This window comes from Dama dama, chromosome 32 (genome assembly GCF_033118175.1).
Source record: "Dama dama isolate Ldn47 chromosome 32, ASM3311817v1, whole genome shotgun sequence".
Classification (NCBI taxonomy): Eukaryota; Metazoa; Chordata; class Mammalia; order Artiodactyla; family Cervidae; genus Dama; species Dama dama.
Genome location: NC_083712.1, coordinates 43,206,757 through 43,225,439, shown reverse-complemented (window position 1 = coordinate 43,225,439; position 18,683 = coordinate 43,206,757). Strand labels below are relative to the sequence as shown.

The following is an 18,683-nucleotide window of genomic DNA, read 5'->3' as shown; positions in this document are numbered from 1 at the left end:
CATCAGGGAAAGACATATTGTCTTTAAACTTTTATTACTTGAATTAAAAAAATTTTTTTGAAAGTATGCTTGTTTTCCCTGGTATGCTTGTTCTTAACCTCTTCCTCTGCAATTTTATTTATTTATTTTTTTTCTCTGCAATTTTAAAAAATGGCTTGAAGTCCATAATTCAGTGACAAAGTTCAAGCATTTTTCTGATAATGAGGGGATAGTTTAAACATTTTCTTTGAATGGGAGAATGCATTTACTTTACAAGCTTTTAACATATACTCTTCCTGAAAATATTTAAAATATATTTTAAAATATTTTAAACATTTTAAGAAATATTTTTAAAAATATACTTAAAATATGTTCAGGTTTTAGATTCACTTAATCATCTTACTTATTTGTACCAGTAAGAGATTGAGTAAAAATTCCATGAAAAATTGGGTAGAGAGAGATTAAAGGATTTATGTTACCAAATTTAATCACATCTTTCTGATGATGGCAGGTCTCGGGGGATGCTAAGTACTGGGGCCAGAATCCAAATCTGTCTGACTCTAAAGTCCATGTTCTTTCCTCTGCCTCCTTCACCTCTGGTGAGGTCCCTCTGTGACCCCCTCCCACCCACAAAGTCCCCCTATCCCCCACTCTGCACCTTAGCACTGGGGACAGACGTCTGCACGCTCCTGGGAGAAGGAAAGGCTGATGATGGATGAATCCCATCAGAATCCTTCCTCTAGAGGGGCTCTTTAAGCTGACAGGGGATGGCTACATAGAAGGATGGTTGGAGAAAACAAAAGACGTGAGAAAACAAAAAACCGTTCTAGCAGTTTTCCTGCGAGACTGCAGTGTGTGTCTGTTAGAAAGTATGAAGAACAAACCCATCAAACCTGAGCAATAGAAATGCTAGAAAATGTTGGTGCCTTGAAAATAGCCAACCTGGTTTGGGTTTTACCCTAAAAACTAGAGAGGCACAGCCCCATTTCAGGGTATGTGATGGCTTTTCATCCATCACAGTAAAGTGCTGTCCAGATACTTTTTCTGCAAACTCCTCATGACATTTTGGCAAAGGGCAAAAGCCCCTGTGCTTCAAGGAGACTGACTAACATCTTAAGGTGACATATCCAAGGCAACCAGCCCAGCGCCTGGTCTAAGTCTGGTGCTAAATAAGTGATTGTTCTCGAAGGAGATACAAGGCCAATGTAATTGTGAGGGAAACTGTTAGTCTAAAGCCTGCACAGTTGCCAAGTGTAGTTTCCGTGACGATGTCATGGAATGCTTGGATGGGAGGACCCTGGGGCATCATCTTTCGTGTCTTACTCCTTTTCTTTTCCCTCAGCTTTAGTGAGGTGTAATTGACCAATAGAAAGTGTGTATACACTTATGAGTTGGCTTAAGTTTTTTCTTAAAGTCAGCACTGTAGCTTGAAGCCTAAGGATAGATATTGAGAGAAGTTATGCTAGCAGCCTACCACTAACCCCTCAAGCTAGGCACACAGAATTGTCTTTTCAGCCTTGATATTCTAAATCCTTTCATTATAACATGCTAGGTATATTTTTTCCTAAAGTTAGCTGTCACATCTACTTCTCTGCAGTCAGACACTTGGAGCCATATATCCAATCAGATAGCAAATGTTTGGGTTTTATGAACTAAGTGTCACAAAACATTAGTCTCCTTATCTCCGCTGCTGCTCTTTCTACCTCAAGTCAGTCTCCTTTATCATTCTTCACCTTGACCCATGCATTTGCTTCTTAATTGGGTTTCCCTACCTAAAGTCTGTTTCTGACCACCACCACCAAAATACTATCCCCCACTTTACTTCAAGAATGGATCTTTTTAAAATATTGAACATAGTGTTCAACAAATAGATATTAAGTGCTTAATAAATATTTATTGAATGAAAAAAAAAAAAAGAAAGTGTGTATACTTACAGTGTACAAAGTGACGACTTGACATATATTATGTTGTGAAATGAGCACCACGATTAGGCTAACGCATCACTCACATCATCACGATGCATTTGTGTTGAGGGGGTGGTAAGAACACTTGAGATCTATTTTCTTCGCAAATTTCAAAGATATGGTCACTGTAGTCACCGTGCTATACATTAGATCACCAGCACTTATCCATCTATGACTGAAAAGTTCTGCCCTTCGACCAACAGTGCATCATCACCCCATCCCACTTCCTACCAACATGCCGTCCTATGCCCTGCTTCTATGAGTCTGGAATTTTTTAGATCCCACATGCACATGAAATCATACAGTATTTGTCTGCCCCTGGCTTATTTCACTGAGCTTAATGTCTCCAGGTTCATCCGTGTTGTCACAAACAGCAGAATTTCCTTCTTTTGCATGGCTGAATACTATTCTGTTATACACACACATAAATGCATATCACAACTTCTTCGTTCATTCATCCATTGTGGGACACCAGGCTGTTTCCATATCTTGTGAATAATAATGCTGCAACGATCATGGGAGTTCAGATATTGCTCAGAGAAATTGCTTTCATTTCCTTTGGATATATTCCCAGAGGTGAGATTGCCAGATCGTATGGTAGTCTTAGTTTTAATTTTTTGAGGAATCTTTCTACTGTTTTCCAGAGTGGCTGCACCAATTTACATTCCAAACACTGTACGGGGATTCTCTTTTCTCCACTAACACTGGGTATCTCTTGTCTTCTTACAACACCATCTTGGTAGGTAGGTGTAGATACCTCTTTGTGGTTAGATTCACATTTCCTGATGATTAAGTGGGGTTGAGCCCCTTTTCATATACCCATCGCATCTGTGTCTTCTTTGGAAAATTGTCTATTCAGGTCCTTTGACCATTTCTCAACTGGGATTTGTTCATTTGTTCTTGAGTTTTATGAGTTCCTTACATATTTTGGATATGAACCCCTTATCTGATCTGCCAATAAATTCCCCCATTCTGTAGGGTGTCTTCTCATTTTGCTGTTAACTCACCCTTAACCAACACCAAACTCTGGCCAGAAAGCATAATTCATCAGAATGTTACTGACACAACTTACAGAGGAAAGAAGCGAATGATAAGAAAATGAACTGTGACAAGGATGTCTAAATAAACATAGAACAGTCCAGTTGGCATCCTGTGTTTAGTATTCATTTTTCTCGTTCTCAGGAGGCTGATCTCTAGTCCCTGTAGGACGATCTCTGAGCACAGAAGGACCAGGCACTAGAAGTCAGACAAAACCAAATTAATTCTGTTCTCCCAGAGCCACACCTAACAGGGACTCCGATTTTAGAATGTTTTCTGGTAACAAGGTGAAGCCCCGATGAGCTAGAGAACTCAGTGAATCAGAATACACGCACTGGGACCCGGCAGGCACTTTACCTAGAGCTGCAGCTCAGGAAAGCTGTGTTCGCTGCCCTCAGGACCGTGGCTGGGAAAAGATGCTCGGCAAAGATGCACTAACCACGACAGAGTTTGCCATCCCTCCTCGGGGCTGTCTGCCCAGCCGCACCCCCGCTTCTCCTCCTCTTCACTCCTGCGCGAGAAGCGATCTGGGGTGTCAGAAGATGAGATGCCTCATCTGATATCAATCGAGTCCTTTGGGCTTGTCCTTCCGGTTGGCTTCAGCCTCTGATATTGGGAGCGACCGTGTTATATTTGTGAAGGTTTTCATTTCACGGAAGGCACTTGGACTGCAGTGGACTCTGGTGATTTAAAGTCCGGTGTGAGTGGCTGGCTGATAGCTCTTTGTTTTCCATAATCCTTTGACTGGGACAAGAAATCAGAGTGTTTTAATCATGCTGCCCCGCGGGGGTCAGGGAGTCCTTCGCTTTGCGCTGTGTGTCTGGTGGTGTGTATTTGCACTATGCTTTAAAGGTAGGTTTTATTTCTGCTTTTTTTTTTTTGGTCTTCCCTTTTTAGCTGCGTGTATATACACTTCTATTTGTGTGCCGCTGAGCAGAGATGGGATACTCTATGGATAAATCTGGAGAGTGTTTGTACAGGAGTGACTCCTCATATAGCTGTTAATCAACCTATTCACTTTTAATTGGTTGACTTAACATGTAAAATGAGATTGGGGGGGATGGGATGGGGAGGACAAGAAAACATTGTAAACCATGGTTTATTTTATTTTCCCAATGAAAATATGCAACAGTAATAATGGTACATTTTCCTGTCTATCTTTGCTATGGATATATTCAATTTCTTTATCTGTATTTATGTGTTTTTTCAGAACTGTGGTTTATTAGCTGATACTATGAAGCCTTCCATTTTGTATGTAATTGTCTTTGTTTGGGGAAATATGTTATATTCCTGTCCTGAGGTCTGTCTCAAGAGGAAGGTCATTCATTTTCAAAGTTAGGTCTTAGAAATAGACAGCTGCCTCTCTGTCCGTGTCTGCAAAGCCACACCTCCACGTGCGGTGGGCTTGCAGGGATTTGCTTGTCAAGACTCATGGAGGGGTCATCTGAAATGTCTCAAAAGAAAAGCAAAATCTTAAAGGAGGAAAATAGGGAATGGGAGGATTTTTGTATTACCTGTTTTATGGAGAAATATCTCTATCATTATTAATAAAGTTGGCAGACAAGGATGGTTTATGTCTAAAATTGTTCTTTCCTATCTCAACAGACTTACAGATCAAGCTTATGGTTGCCTGGAGGAAGGGATAGTTAGGGAGTTTGAGATGGACGTGTACACACAGCTATATTTAAAATCGATAACCAACAAGGACCTAGTGTATAGCACAAGGAGCTCTGCTCAATTTTATGTGGCAGCCTGGATAGGGGAGGTGTTTAGGGGAGAATGGACACAGGGATGTGGATGGCTGAGTCCCTTCACTCTTCACCTGAAACTATCACAACATTTTTAATCGGTTATACCCCAAGACAAAATAAAAAGTTCAAGAAAAAAAACTGTTCTTTCCTGCTGAAATCTCAGTGTTTCCGTGTTTCCAAATGCATTTGGCAAAGAACAGTTTTTATTTAGCAGTATGACAGCTACCATTTCATTTGTTTTTGCCTAGTAAGTTGGCAACCCCTTAAATTTTTTTTCTTTCAGGGCATAAATCCCTTTGGGAAATATATAGCCTAATATTTCAGGTATCAAATTTGACTTTTATGAGGAAAAATATGGAAAGGGCATTAATGAGATGAATTATGTCAAATGAAGGCAAGTAACCCACATTTAATGCATTCTTGGGAAAATACAAGGAAATGTGATTACGTTATTGTCTGAAATTTGATGACCGAAAGAGCTATTGCTTAAGAACTTTGGGGGTTCTTTAAAAAATGTTTTCAGCAAAATTTTCCTTAGAAACTTCGCACTCTCACAAGTGCGAATTATCTCCAAGATAACTGAAGTTGAAAGTTGATTTTAAAAAGGAGGAGGGCTTGAGACCTTTATAAACTTGATAACTCTTTGAGTTTGTTTGATGAAGTTTCCCCAGCTACACACCCTTCTGGTGGTAGAAACAAAGACCAGTCAGATCAGTCCTTTGACAAGAAAGAGCAGGACTTTTTCTTTTTTTTAATTTAATTCATGAATTAATTTTTGGCGGCGCTGGCTTCTCACTGCTGTGCGCGGGCTTGCTCTAACTGTGCGGGCTTCTCTGGGTGTGGAGCTCAGGCTCCAGGGCACCCAGGCTTCAGTCGCGGTGGTGCACAGGCTTAGATACCTCGCGGCATGCGGGATCTTCCGGGACCAGGGATCGAACCCACGTCCCCTGCATTGGCAGGAAGAGTCTTACCTGGACCACCAGGGAAGCTCAGGACTTTAATGACTAGATCAGCGAGACGGTGAGTTCTGTTCAGTGATGGAGCTGACCACCCACTTAGAAGCACTCTTCCCAGCATCACTTTCTTTACCCTCTCACCAGCCCTGAGATGCAGGCCCTTCTCTTGTCATCTCCATGACAAAGGCAAGGAGCCCGGCCCAGAGGGCCAGGAGACATGGTCCTGGGGGACGCTGATGCCCGTGCTGCCTCCTGGGGAGGGAAGGCCCTGGAACCTCCACACGGGCACGCTCTCTGCTTCTCTAACACCGCCCTCTGTTTGGCCCGAAGGCTGTGCAGGCTGCGCGTCGGAGGAGAGGCTCTTTCACAAGCTGTTCGCTCATTATAACCAGTTCATCAGGCCCGTGGAGAACGTTTCCGACCCGATCACTGTGTATTTTGAAGTGGCCATCACGCAGCTGGCTGATGTGGTAAGTGCGAGGGGGTCACCAGGTACCACGTGGTCTCAAGGGGCTCCAGCTCTGAGGGTCTGAGAAACTCCCACTCACTGCATGGGGGTAAATAAAGGGATTTAAAGGAATTCTCTGGCAGCCCAGTGGGCACTACTCCATGCTGGACTCCAAGGGCCCAGGTTTGATCTCAGGTCGGGAAACTAAGATCCCACAAGCCATGTGGCTCAGCCAAAAAAAAAAAAAAAAAAAAGCAAAAACTTAAAGAAAAAAAAAGGAACAAACAAGAATCTATGAAGTATCAGCCCTTCAAAGCTGGCAAGGGATCCATTCCCCCAAGGATGCTGTCATTATTTCTGTTCAGTTCAGTTGCTTAGTCATGTCCGACTCTTTAGGACCTCATGGACTGCAGCACGCCAGGCCTCCCTGGCCATCACCAACTCCCGGAGTTTACTCAAACTCATGTCCATTGAGTCGGTGATACCATCCAACTATCTCATCCTCTTTTGGTCCCTTCTCCTCCCACCTTCAGTCTTTCCCAGCATCAGGGTCTTTTCCAGTGAGTCAGTTCTTTGCAACAGGTGGCCAGAGTATTGGAGTTTCAGCTTTAGCATCAGTCCTTCCAGTGAATATTCAGGACTGATTTCTTTTAGGATGGACTGGTTGGATCTCCTTGCAGCCCAAGGGTCTCTCAAGAGTCTTCCACAACACCACAGTTCAAAAGCATCAATTCTTCAGCACTCAGCTTTCTTTATGGTCCAAATCTCACATCCATACAAGACTACTGGAAAAACCATAGCTTTGACTAGACAGACCTTTGTTAGCAAAGTAATATATTTATTTCTGTTAAGGTAGTATATTTCTGGAAATGCTCTCAGAACCAGTTTATGAAGCCAAGAGGCGAAGGAGGGCAGTTGAAGGGGGAATACAAAAGGAGTTGACTTCGTCATGCACCTATTATGTACCAGCGTCTACACTTCGTGGCTGTCCTTTGCATCTTATAGCTGGGGAAAGAGCAGCTCAAGTCAGCCACATTCCCAACGACACGTGATTACAGATGGCAGCCCTGCAGTTCAGTCAAGCCTGTTTAACCCCAAAGCTCATGCCTGTTTTACTCTACAGATGAATTGCTCTAAGTCTCCTGTTTTACAGAATAAAGAAAAAGTTCACTTTCTGTTATACAGGGTTCCATTGAGTCCTGAGAAGCAGATGGGTGTTTGGAGGTCTTCATTTAAATTAATTGGTACCCTGTTCAAGGGCAGCGAGGACGGGAGTTCTTTGTTTTGAACCATCTTGGCACCTAGGTGCTGGCAGAGGAGGTGTGGGGCCTGGTGCCCCAGTACTGGGCAGGTTCTGGACTCCAAGGCGTGGCAGGGGCAGGCTGGCCTGAGGCTCTGGACGTGGACCAAATTCTAGGAATAGGCAGGCTCCCGGACTGAGGGGCGTATGGATCATCTGTGAGACGGTGGAGTACAGACAGATGGCACATGGGCGGGGGTGGGGGGCCGCCCCAGACAGGGAGGAGCCCTCCTTCCGCTCAGCTTTGCTTGGGAGAAGCATGGTGGCTCCAGGCGCGCCTGGGGGGAAGCCCTCGGATAAGGATGTGAAGTCTCGGGCCCACCCACCAGGCTTCCTCACCGCACACTTCCCAGGGGACCGGGCTGACCCTGGCCCCTCCTCTGGCTTCTGGCCCAGGCTGGAAGTGTGTGTACGCTGGTAAACACTGATTTTAAAAAAGTGAGCCAGATGCTTTCTCCCACCTAGACGGGACCACTCATTCTTTTTATTTTTTTAAATTAGCGTTGAGTCCATTGGTTCCTTTTTAAAAAATAATTTTATGCACTTATTCATTTTTGACTGTGCTAAATAAACGTGTTTATTTAGGCTTTCATTGCTGCTTGAGCTTTTCTCTAGTTGCGGCTAGCAGGGGCTACTCTCTTTATGGTGCGAGGGCTTCTCACGGGGGTGGTTTCTCTGTTGTAGAGCAGGGATCTAGGGTGAGTCGGCTTCAGCAGCTGTGGCTCATGGGCTCTGGAGCACACACTAGGTAGTTGCAGCTCATGGGCTTAGTCGCTCCACAGCTTGTGGGATCTTCCCTGATCAGGGATCGAACCCGTGTCTCCAGCACTGGCGAGTGGATTCTTTACCCCTGAGCCACCAGGGAAGCCCCCACTCATTCCTTTAATAAATGTTACAATGTTGTATCAATATCTGTTGTACAGCGAAGTGATTCAGCTAGATATATATAATATATACACATTTTTTTTAAAAAATTCTTTTCCACTATGGTTTATCATAGGATATTTTGCTATACAGTAGAACCTGTTGTCTATTCATTCTATATCTAATAAATTAATTCTGCTAACGCCAACTGCCCACTTTCTCATTTCTAATGTAAGCATTTAGCTGCAAATTTTATTCTCAGAACTGTTTTTGTCTGTGTCCCTTATATTTTGATGTACTATGGTTTTGTTCCCACTCAGTTCTATGTATTTTAAAAGCTTCCCTTTGAGACCTTCTCTTTGACTCACGGATTATTTAGAAATTTAATTTCCATGGATTTAGAGACTTTCCTGCTGTCTTCTTGTTATTGATTTCTAGTTTGATTCCATTATGGTAAGAAGCACACTGTGATTCCAACTTTTTAAAAATTTTGAGGTTTGTTTGATGGCTCATGATAAGGATATGATCTATCTTGGTTAATATTCCATTCATGTTTGGAAAAGGGTGTGTTCTGCTGCTTTTGAGTGGCGTGTCTGTATGCATCGATTAGATCCTGTTGTTCAGATTTTTCCTATTTTTGCTGACTTCTGTCAAGTAATTCTATTGGTTGCTGGGAATCTCTAACTAACTGGGGATTTATCTGTTTCTTCTCCCAGCTCTATCAGCTTCTGTTTCATATAATTCTGTTTTTGGTGCACAGTTAGGATCATTAGGTCTTCCTGTAGGATTAGATCTTCTGTCATTACTTAACATCCCTCTTCATCTTTAGAAATTTTTTTCCTCTGAGTCTACATTGTCCGACGTTACTACCTCAGTTCTAATTAGTGTTTTGGAGGCTACCTGTTCTCATGCGGAGCCCCACAAGTCCCTGGGGCCGTATTCTTGGTTGCCACTGAGTCATGGTGAGGCCTGGGGGTGACCGTGATGCAATAAAGCCCAGGCATGCAATTACCGACTCCCTTCTAGAAGATTCTAGGCCATCCACTGCTGTTTCAGCCCCACACTTGGCCTTAGAGCACCAGAGGGCTCTGCACAGAAGGGTGTTTGCTGCTGCATAGAATGACCTTGGCGGCAAAGTTCACTGACTGAAGGACCTTCAGAGCAGGAGTGTGTCTACTGCCCCGCTCATGGAGCCAGGACAGAGCCCCTGCCCTGTTTTTGGTGGCCTGGCACACCTGAAATGACAAACCAGAGGCTTTCAAAATGTAGCCCACCTGGCCTTTCTGATCTCAGCCTCTGAATCTGTTGCTGCTGCTCCAGAATCGAGTCCACTTAAAACTGTAATTCCAATCCTTTAATTCAATCAAGGTGTCAACTCATTTATTTTCCCAAGAGAGAGACACAGGGTGATGGTTCCAAGAATGTGGGGTGGCATTGTGGAGGTCTCAGGCCTCCTTCACCTGCCCTGTCTGATAGCAATTCCCATGGCCGTTGGTGTGGTCTGACACTGGATAGAGAATGAGACTTTCCAGACCAGGTCCTGACCCATCAATTTGACTGACACCTCTGGGGATGTCTACCCTCCATGAAACAGGCCCACACCACCTGGAGCTCCACCAGGCCGTGTAAGTACAGATGGGGAGAAGGGATACTGGATGATATTGCCAGCTGATTTTAATTCTCTGAACACAGCGTTCTAGTTCACAGTGTGTTCTGGTTCTCTGAACAGTATATTAGCGGACAGAGGGGAAGCAGTCTTTGGAAGATGTTTATAACTTACCTCTGAGACCTTTCTGGACTGCAGAGCTAGTCTGCCCCTGACTGACAGCCAATGGATTTATTGACAAGGCCCCTGCTGCAATCTGCAGGTCACAGGATGACCCTCCTATGAGCAGAAGGCATTTTCCTTAGACTTGGGTGATTGTAAAGTCATGGACAAGTATAGTCCATTTCTTTGCCTGCTCTGACCAACAGAAAGCCGTTAAGGAAACTCGTTTGAAAACCCTGGGGCTTACCGTGACTTGACACAAACCTCTTTGAAGGAGGAAGCTGATGAGGTAGTGTTTTCTGGGGGGCATGGAGAAGGGCAGAGCAGCTCAAGAATCACAGTGGGCTGGTGTCCAACCTTGGCTACCGCTCCCTCAGCTGTGAGCACTTCTCTCTGGAAGGTGCTCGAGTGTCTGGGGGAGAAAAGTTGGTACATGTTGGGAACCCACTGGAGGCACTAGTGGCCATCAACAGCCTCCTAGTGTTGCACTGTGAGGTCGCTGAAGGTTCTGGATGTGTCTTCAGTATCTACTCCACTGGGAGGTGGTAGCTACTTAGGAACACATTATATTTGGGATGTCAGCCTGGAATGCGTTTCTCCCAGAGAGATCCGTGACCCTCTGCAGGTCATTTAGGTACTTACTTAAACCATCTCCTCAGAGAAGCCTTCCTGCTTCACCCTGTCTTAAAGAAATGTGTTTGTACATGCGCGCGCACACACATACACACACCACTCAATCCCTCTTAATTTTTTCCTGTAGGATTTATCACTATCTTATTTCCTGTATCACTTATCACTATCTGTGTGTTAGTTGCTCAGTTGTGTCCGACTGCTTGTGACCCCATGGACTGTAACCCATCAGGCTCCTCTGTCCATGGGGATTCTCCAGACAAGAATACTGAGTGGGTTGCCATTCCCTTCTCCAGGGGACCTTTCCAACCCAGGGATCCATGGGTCTCTTTCATTGCAGGCAGCTTCTTTACCATCTGAGCCACCAGGGAAGCATCTTACATTGTATCATACATCTATCATTGTATCATACATCTATCATTGTATCATACATCTATTTTTTATTTTCTGTCTTCCCAGCTAATAGCTTAGATACACACGTGTGTGTGTGTTAGTTGCTCAGTCATGTCCAACTCTTTGCATGGACTATAGCCCACTAGGTTCCCCTGTCCATGGAATTTCCCAGGCAAGATACTGAAATGGGTTGCCATTCCCTTCTCCATTAGACACACATCAGTCAGTTCAGTTCAGTCACTCAGTCGAGTCCGATTTTTTGCCACCCCATGAATCACAGCACACCAGGCCTCCCTGTCCATCACCAACCCCCAGAGTTTACCCAAACTCATGTCCATCAAGTCAGTGATGCCATCTAGCCATCTCATCCTCTGTCGTCCCCTTCTCCTCCTGCCCCCAATCCCCCCCAGTATCAGGGTCTTTTCCAATGAGTCAACTCCTCGCATGAGGTGGCCAAAATATTGGAGTTTCAGCTTCAGCATCAGTCCTTCCAATGAACACCCAGGACTGATCTCCTTTAGGATGGACTGGTTGGATCACCTTGCAGTCCAAGGGACTCTCAAGAGTCTTCTCCAGCACCACAGTTCAAAAGCATCAATTTTTTGGTGCTCAGCTTTCTTCACAGTCCAACTCTCACATCCATACATGACCACTGGAAAAACCATAGCCTTGACTAGATGAACCTTTGTTGGCAAAGTAATGTCTCTGCTTTTTAATAAGCTATCTATGTTGGTCATAACTTTCCTTCCAAGGAGTAAGTGTCTTTTAATTTCATGGCTGCAGTCACCATCTGCAGTAATTTTGGAGCCCAAAAAAATAAAGTCTGACACTGTTTCCACTGTTTCCCCATCTATTTGCCATGAAGTGATGGGACCGGATGCCATGATCTTAGTTTTCTGAATGTTGAGCTTTAAGCCAATAGGTAAGGGTATTTTCCAATCCTGGTGATTTCTGTAACCCCAGCATTTATAGAGCACATAGTAGGTACTCAATAAATATTTGTTAATGAATGAGTGAAGCAATCGGCAGTGGCTTGGACGGGAGTGAGAGGTGTGTTGTGGGGAGTGGCAGGATCCAGCTGCAAGGCTCCATGGTGAGCTGAGCTGACACCTCGAGGGGTGGCTGAGCTCAGGACTGGGAGCCTAGAGGGTGCTGGGGAGCAGCTGGGGAAGAAGATGGCAAAAACAACGATGCCCTCCACCATCTGCTGGGTGTCCCCTCCCTCCTCCCACTCTCCATTCTCTCTCTTCTTTCCTTTCATGAGATCAGAAGGCCTTGTGGGCTGCAGAGGTCAGAAAGCCTTTACAGAAAAAGTGAAGCTTCAATCAGATTTGAAAGACAGTAGTAAAGCCACATTTCCTTTAGAAGTCGACAGGGTGGGCACCAGTGTGGAAATATTGTATTTTTGGTTGATTTTTATAAGTTGCCTTTTCAGTCTTCTTTGTTTTCCTCCATTAGCTCGAACTCAGCTCAGCTGTTTTGTAGTTGTAATTTTCGCTCTAAGATTCACTTCTATTAGCTGGTACATTTGAGGCTAAAATAACATTGCTTCCTCTTCCCAGGATGAAGTGAACCAGATCATGGAAACCAACCTGTGGCTACGTCACGTATGTGCCTGTGTCCCTTACTCTTCTCTGGGAACTGTCACTGACATGTCAGTTTAATAATGTCCAGTGGATAAAATCCACTAGCACTCCCTCTTTCCATCTCCAGTTTATGACAGAGTATAAAATATTATCTATCTTCAAAGCCCAAAGTTCAATCTGGTAACAGCTGCTTGGTTGCAAGCTTCAGGTGCAGAACCTAGTGACAGAGTTCTCACTGACTCTGTCCTTTGAAGGTTTCTGCTCTCAGGTCTCCTATTTTTGCTTATATCTTGAGCTCCAGAGCCAGATGCTTACACATTCTTTGATTCTGCTGTGGCTTAGATTCCCACTATTTGGTTTAATCAGTCTTGCCAGCTTTTTCTTCCTTTTGCTCTTAATATTTTATGTAGATTTTGTAATAAACCTATCATCCTACTATCTTTTTATTATTAGAGATGGATTGCTACTAGAGATTGAACATAGTCTATGGAATGTAGAAACTGAGTCTATAAACTTGACCAGCTAATTAATAATCAATAGATACATATCTAATTTCTAGTGGATAACCTATTTTTGCCCAAATCAGCTCAGCCATCTTGTTCACCTTGAGTTTAATCCCCCAGCTTTTGGTAGAAACCAAAGTTAAGTGAAAGCCACTCAGTTATGTCCGACTCTTTGCGACCCCATGGACTATACAGTCCACGGGAGTCTCCAGGCCAGAATACTGGAATGGTTAGCATTTCCCTTCTCCAGGGGATCTTTCCAACTCAGGAATTGAACCAGGGTCCCCTGCACTGTGCATGTCTACATTCCAAGGACTATAGTCAATCTCTAGTAGAAATTCATTTCTGTTATTAAAAGATAGTATGATGATAGGTTTACTACAAAGTCTGCATAAAAGATTAAGAGCAAAAGGGAGAATAAGATGATATGACGGATTAAACCATGTACTCTTCAAACAAAAATCTTTTCAAAAAACTGTTGAACCACTATAGAATTAACATTAGAAGAAAGTGAAGAATTTTTAAAACTGACTCCTATTTCCTTCAGATCTGGAATGATTATAAGCTGCGCTGGGACCCCACGGAATATGACGGCATTGAGACTCTCCGTGTTCCTGCTGAGATGATCTGGAAGCCTGATATCGTTCTCTACAACAAGTATGTGTACCCGACAGCCAGGCTTTTTCCAGAGCTGCCTTTGGCGCAGGTGGACCCGAAGCACGGGGGAGTCACTAACGGTGTCTGATTTACTTTGCAGTGCGGTCGGCGACTTCCAAGTCGAAGGCAAGACAAAAGCTCTTCTTAAATACGATGGCATGATAACCTGGACTCCACCCGCGATTTTTAAGAGTTCCTGTCCAATGGACATCACTTTTTTCCCTTTTGACCATCAAAATTGTTCCCTGAAATTTGGTTCCTGGACTTACGACAAAGCTGAAATTGACCTTCTAATCATTGGCTCTAAAGTGGACATGAATGAATTTTGGGAGAACAGTGAGTGGGAAATTGTTGATGCTTCTGGCTACAAGCATGACATAAAGTATAACTGTTGTGAAGAGATATACACAGACATCACCTATTCTTTCTACATTAGGAGACTCCCGATGTTTTACACCATTAATCTGATCATCCCCTGTCTCTTTATTTCATTTCTCACTGTCTTGGTCTTCTACCTTCCTTCTGACTGTGGTGAGAAAGTGACACTTTGCATTTCAGTACTGCTTTCTCTGACTGTGTTTTTGCTGGTGATCACAGAAACCATCCCGTCCACATCTCTCGTGATCCCCCTGGTGGGCGAATACCTGCTCTTCACCATGATCTTCGTCACCCTGTCCATCGTGGTGACGGTGTTTGTATTGAACATCCACTATCGCACCCCGACCACTCACAACATGCCCACGTGGGTGAAGGCGGTCTTCCTCCGGCTGTTACCCCAGATCCTGATGATGAAGAGGCCTCTGGACAAGAAGAAGGAGACAGGATCTGATGGAAACCCCAAAGGAGTCTCCAGCAGGCCTGCCAAAGTCAAGTTTGATCATCACAAAGAGCCCAGACTTCTTAAAGAATGCTGCCACTGTCATAGATCTGGTGAACCCGCCACCAGCAAGAGAAGATTAAGTCATCAGCCTTTACAGTGGATGGCTGAAAACTCGGAGCTCTTGCCTGAAGTCAAAGACGTAATCGATAGTGTTCATTTCATAGCAGAAAACATGAAGAACCAAAATGAAACAAAGGAGGTAAATGCATGAATCCTCTAGCCTGTCCACTCACGGAAGTCCTAGGGGGCCTGCATAGAACCCTAGTCAGAACTCCAGTGTGAGTTCTATTTGCAAGACAGTCGGAGAGTGGGTGCCCTGAGATCCAGCTCTGCGATGCTGCAGTTTTGGGTGAACTGCCCTGGTGAAGGGATGGAGTAAGGGGTAGCCTCAGAGCAAATCTTTGCCTCCAGAAATGTCAACTCAAGTGAAATCTTGTTAAAATAAACACTCAGGGCAGTCTTGGTTAGTTAGACGGAGAGCCCCTGCTTAAGGAAGGCTCGGAGAGGGAAGAGCCAGCCAAGGGACAGGACAAGCTCCATCACACTCACTAGACCTGACAGGGATCCAGGTGCTGATTGAATGATATTTTTAGCAGGATATTTTTAGCATCAACTCAGTCGGCTCCTGCTGCCCAGGGTCTAACTATAGCAGGACAGGCCTCCCCATCCTCCAAAGAGAGAGCTCAAGAAATGTACGCCAACTTCCCATTCCACCAGGATGACTAGCTAGGTGCCTCTGAAAATTCATGCCAGGGGTCTGGGTCTGACCTGATGGCAGCTGCCAGCATCCTTATCTCCTAACGAAAGGGCATCACAGACCTGAAGTCTGCCCATTGGTGCCGGGAAGGACACCGAGTGTGTGTCACACAGGTGGAGGGGGGGTTTGTATCAGAAGCAGGTGAGTCTGGGACTCCCTTCTGTGAGGACACCTTCGTCAGACCTAGGGGATGGTTGCTCTGACTTCAGCACCACCCAGTAGGGCTCTTGGAGGTTGGGAACAGGAAGGGCAGGAGAGATGTAAGGAATTGTCCACACTAGTGTGATGCCAGGGTCTGGGGGGCTGCTGGCTCCTGATGGGGGACCATCACCCTGCAGGGCTTATCCCCCACCCTCTGCTGCCTCAAACCCAGTTCCTGGACTCGCCACAGGGTCAGGAGTTTCCATGGTGCTCATGACAAGAGTGGGAGCAAAATGTCTCCACTCTATCAGTTAACAATGGATGCTGCAGCCATCAAGCCATCAGTCACTGCGTCACCCCCAACTGTGCACCCTGAGGGGCCTCAGGAAGGAGAAAGAGGGATACTGGCCCTAGACAGTTAAGGTGCACATCCAGGGAATGATTTCCGTAAGCCTAGACTCTTGCCTCTCCCCACCTATAGAAAAGCAGTAAATTCATTAACTTGAGGTGCCTGGTTTTCCTTAATTAATGGTAATCTTTTTAAAAAACTTAAGAAACAATTGAAGGATAGTTGATTTACAATATTGAGCTAGTTTCTGCTGTAGAGCAAAGTGACTCGGTTATACATACATATATATATACAGTCTTTTTAAATGTTCTTTTCCATTAGGGTTTATCCCAGGAGACTGGATAGGGAGGAGCCAGGATATATAGGAGGTTTTGCAACAAAAACTAGGCAGTTGAAACATCAAAGGATGACTGTGGCAGTAAAATGCAACAGAATGCTCTGCAACATCATCTTCTGATGTTCTGACTACCTGGTCTGTGTTGCAAAATCTGCTTATTATCCTGGCTCCTCCCTTACCTCTTCAGGGCAGTCCCTCAGAGCGATCTCAGAGGCTGCCCCCCAGGCTCTAAGTCCTCAGAAAATCCACCGAATAGAACATAACTCTCGAGGGGAGGGGAGGGAGGCTCAAGAGGGAGAGACTTACATTTATGTAATTATGACTGATTCGAGTTTTGCTGTATGACAGAACAACACACTATTGTAAAGCAACTTTCCCCCAATTAAAAATGAATTAAAAAAAAAATTTCTCAACCTTTCAGGTTGTGCTTTTTTCTCAGTTAATGCACTAAAGGAGCATCTGAGCAGCTCTTTCAGGGCTGCTACTTGCAGTCAGGCTGGAGAAGAGAATGACAACCCACTCCAGTTTTCTTGCCTGGAAAATCCCACAGACAGAGGAGGCCGGCAGGCTACAGTCCATGGGGTTATAAAGAGTCGAACGTGCCTGAGCGACTTACACACACACACACACACACACACACACTTGCAGTCAGGAGAAGCCCTGTGTGCCCCGCAGGAGCCTGCTGACTGCAGCCCTCTGCCCCAGGACTGATTGCGCACACGCCCTCTCTGTCTTCAGACAGACGGTTGCTGTCTGTGTACACTATGGCGGAGACACGGGTTAATCAGAATTGTAGGGATACTTGCTTTAAAAGTTGTCAGTGAATGTTCTGTGCAAAGGAGGCAGCTTATTTATGAAACAGAGCTTATCTCCCATGGTCTTCAGTTTTTACAGGGGCTTGACATTTTGTCTTTCAGGTAGAGGACGACTGGAAATACGTGGCCATGGTGGTGGACAGGGTGTTCCTGTGGGTGTTCATCATCGTCTGTGTGTTTGGAACTGCAGGGCTGTTTCTCCAGCCGCTCCTGGGGAACACAGGGCATTCGTAAGGATGGATTTTCCCTTCATCTTCAGAAACGAACAGACGCTGTGTTTATTCCCCCATCACCAGGAAATGGATAGAAAACTCCCCACCAGGTCCACATCTAGAGAGAAAAAGAGGGCCTTACTGCCAATGACAAGCCTGGATGGCCCTCCTTTGGGGGTGCAGAGGGGTGCTTTAAGACCCCAGGGTCTGGGACCTGATACTGGAGCTCAGAGCTGGCAGCCCCCGCAGGCTTCTCTTGTCTGTACACATTTGGCTTCTGGGGACGTGACCGACCCACAGTCCAGTGAGACACGGAATCAAAGTCGAGTCACGCTAAGAGGTGTTCTGCTTCCCCGGTTTATATACTTCTCGGTATAACGACACCTGCCAGACGTGCGACTTTGGACCTTGGACTTGCTGACAGCTGCAGCATCTGTGACCTTGTGTATGCTTGCTTTCCCATGCTTGTCTCTGTGACGTGGAGCCCACACTGCAGCAGTATTTAACGCAGTAATTGGTAGGAACAGCAGGTAGTCGGTCTACCCTCTGAAAAAAATCTTATTGAAGTATAGTTGATTTTTAATGTCGTGTGAGTTTCTGTTACACAGCAAAGCGACTCAGTTGTATATATACACACACACACACGTATCTGTTCTTTTGCAGATTCTTCTCCATTATGGTTTATCGTAGGATATGAATATAGTTCCCTGTGATGTACAGTAGGACCTTGTTTACCCATTCCATATATACTCCATTGGCTAAGCCCAAACTCCCAGTCCTTCCCTCCCCAACACCGTTGCCCTGTATGTAATTAGATTCATCTGGCAAGAGACTTCAGCGTTGACCAGCACTGTGGGAGGCATGCCGTGGACTCGGAAATAGCCTCTGTCCACACAGTTAGAGCTTTTTAGAAAAAGCCGTGAACACGGAGATCTCCAGGGCCAGGTGTCACGTGGGGAATGTCACCGCAGCGCAGACAGCAGGGTGAGCTCTGGCCGGCAGACCTGGAGCAGCCTTTGCCGTGGGTCCAAATGGTATCTCTTCTCCTTAGCCGTTTCCATTTGTTTCTGCGTAGCTGAGGCTGAAAATAAAAGTGTTTCTTCTCGAAGGAATGGTGATCTTGTATCTTTCGGAGTATTTCCTTTTTCTGAGAGGGAGAGCCTTGGATATTCTATTTTATTCTTCTCTCACTTATCATCTTATCTTTTGTATACACTTATCATAACAATTTTAAAGATGCATTTTAAAGTAGAAAAAAACAAACTACCCTGACACAGGAACTAATTTCATTTTACCTTTTCCATTGGAGTCCCTGTCTAAAAGGCACACATAATTGGATATCTTACCTTTCGGTT

At 44.9% G+C, this 18,683-nt stretch overlaps 1 protein-coding gene across 1 annotated transcript; it reads left to right on the top strand.

Moving 5' to 3' along the window:
• Positions 1 to 3,673: 3,673 nt before the first annotated feature.
• Positions 3,674 to 18,318, top strand: CHRNA6 (cholinergic receptor nicotinic alpha 6 subunit). Its single transcript, XM_061134595.1, has 6 exons — positions 3,674 to 3,833; positions 6,019 to 6,158; positions 12,654 to 12,698; positions 13,728 to 13,837; positions 13,938 to 14,916; positions 17,219 to 18,318. Exons 1-6 carry the CDS (start codon positions 3,755 to 3,757, stop codon positions 17,348 to 17,350), a joined length of 1,485 nt encoding a protein of 494 aa, XP_060990578.1. The 5' UTR covers positions 3,674 to 3,754; the 3' UTR covers positions 17,351 to 18,318.
• Positions 18,319 to 18,683: the final 365 nt, after the last annotated feature.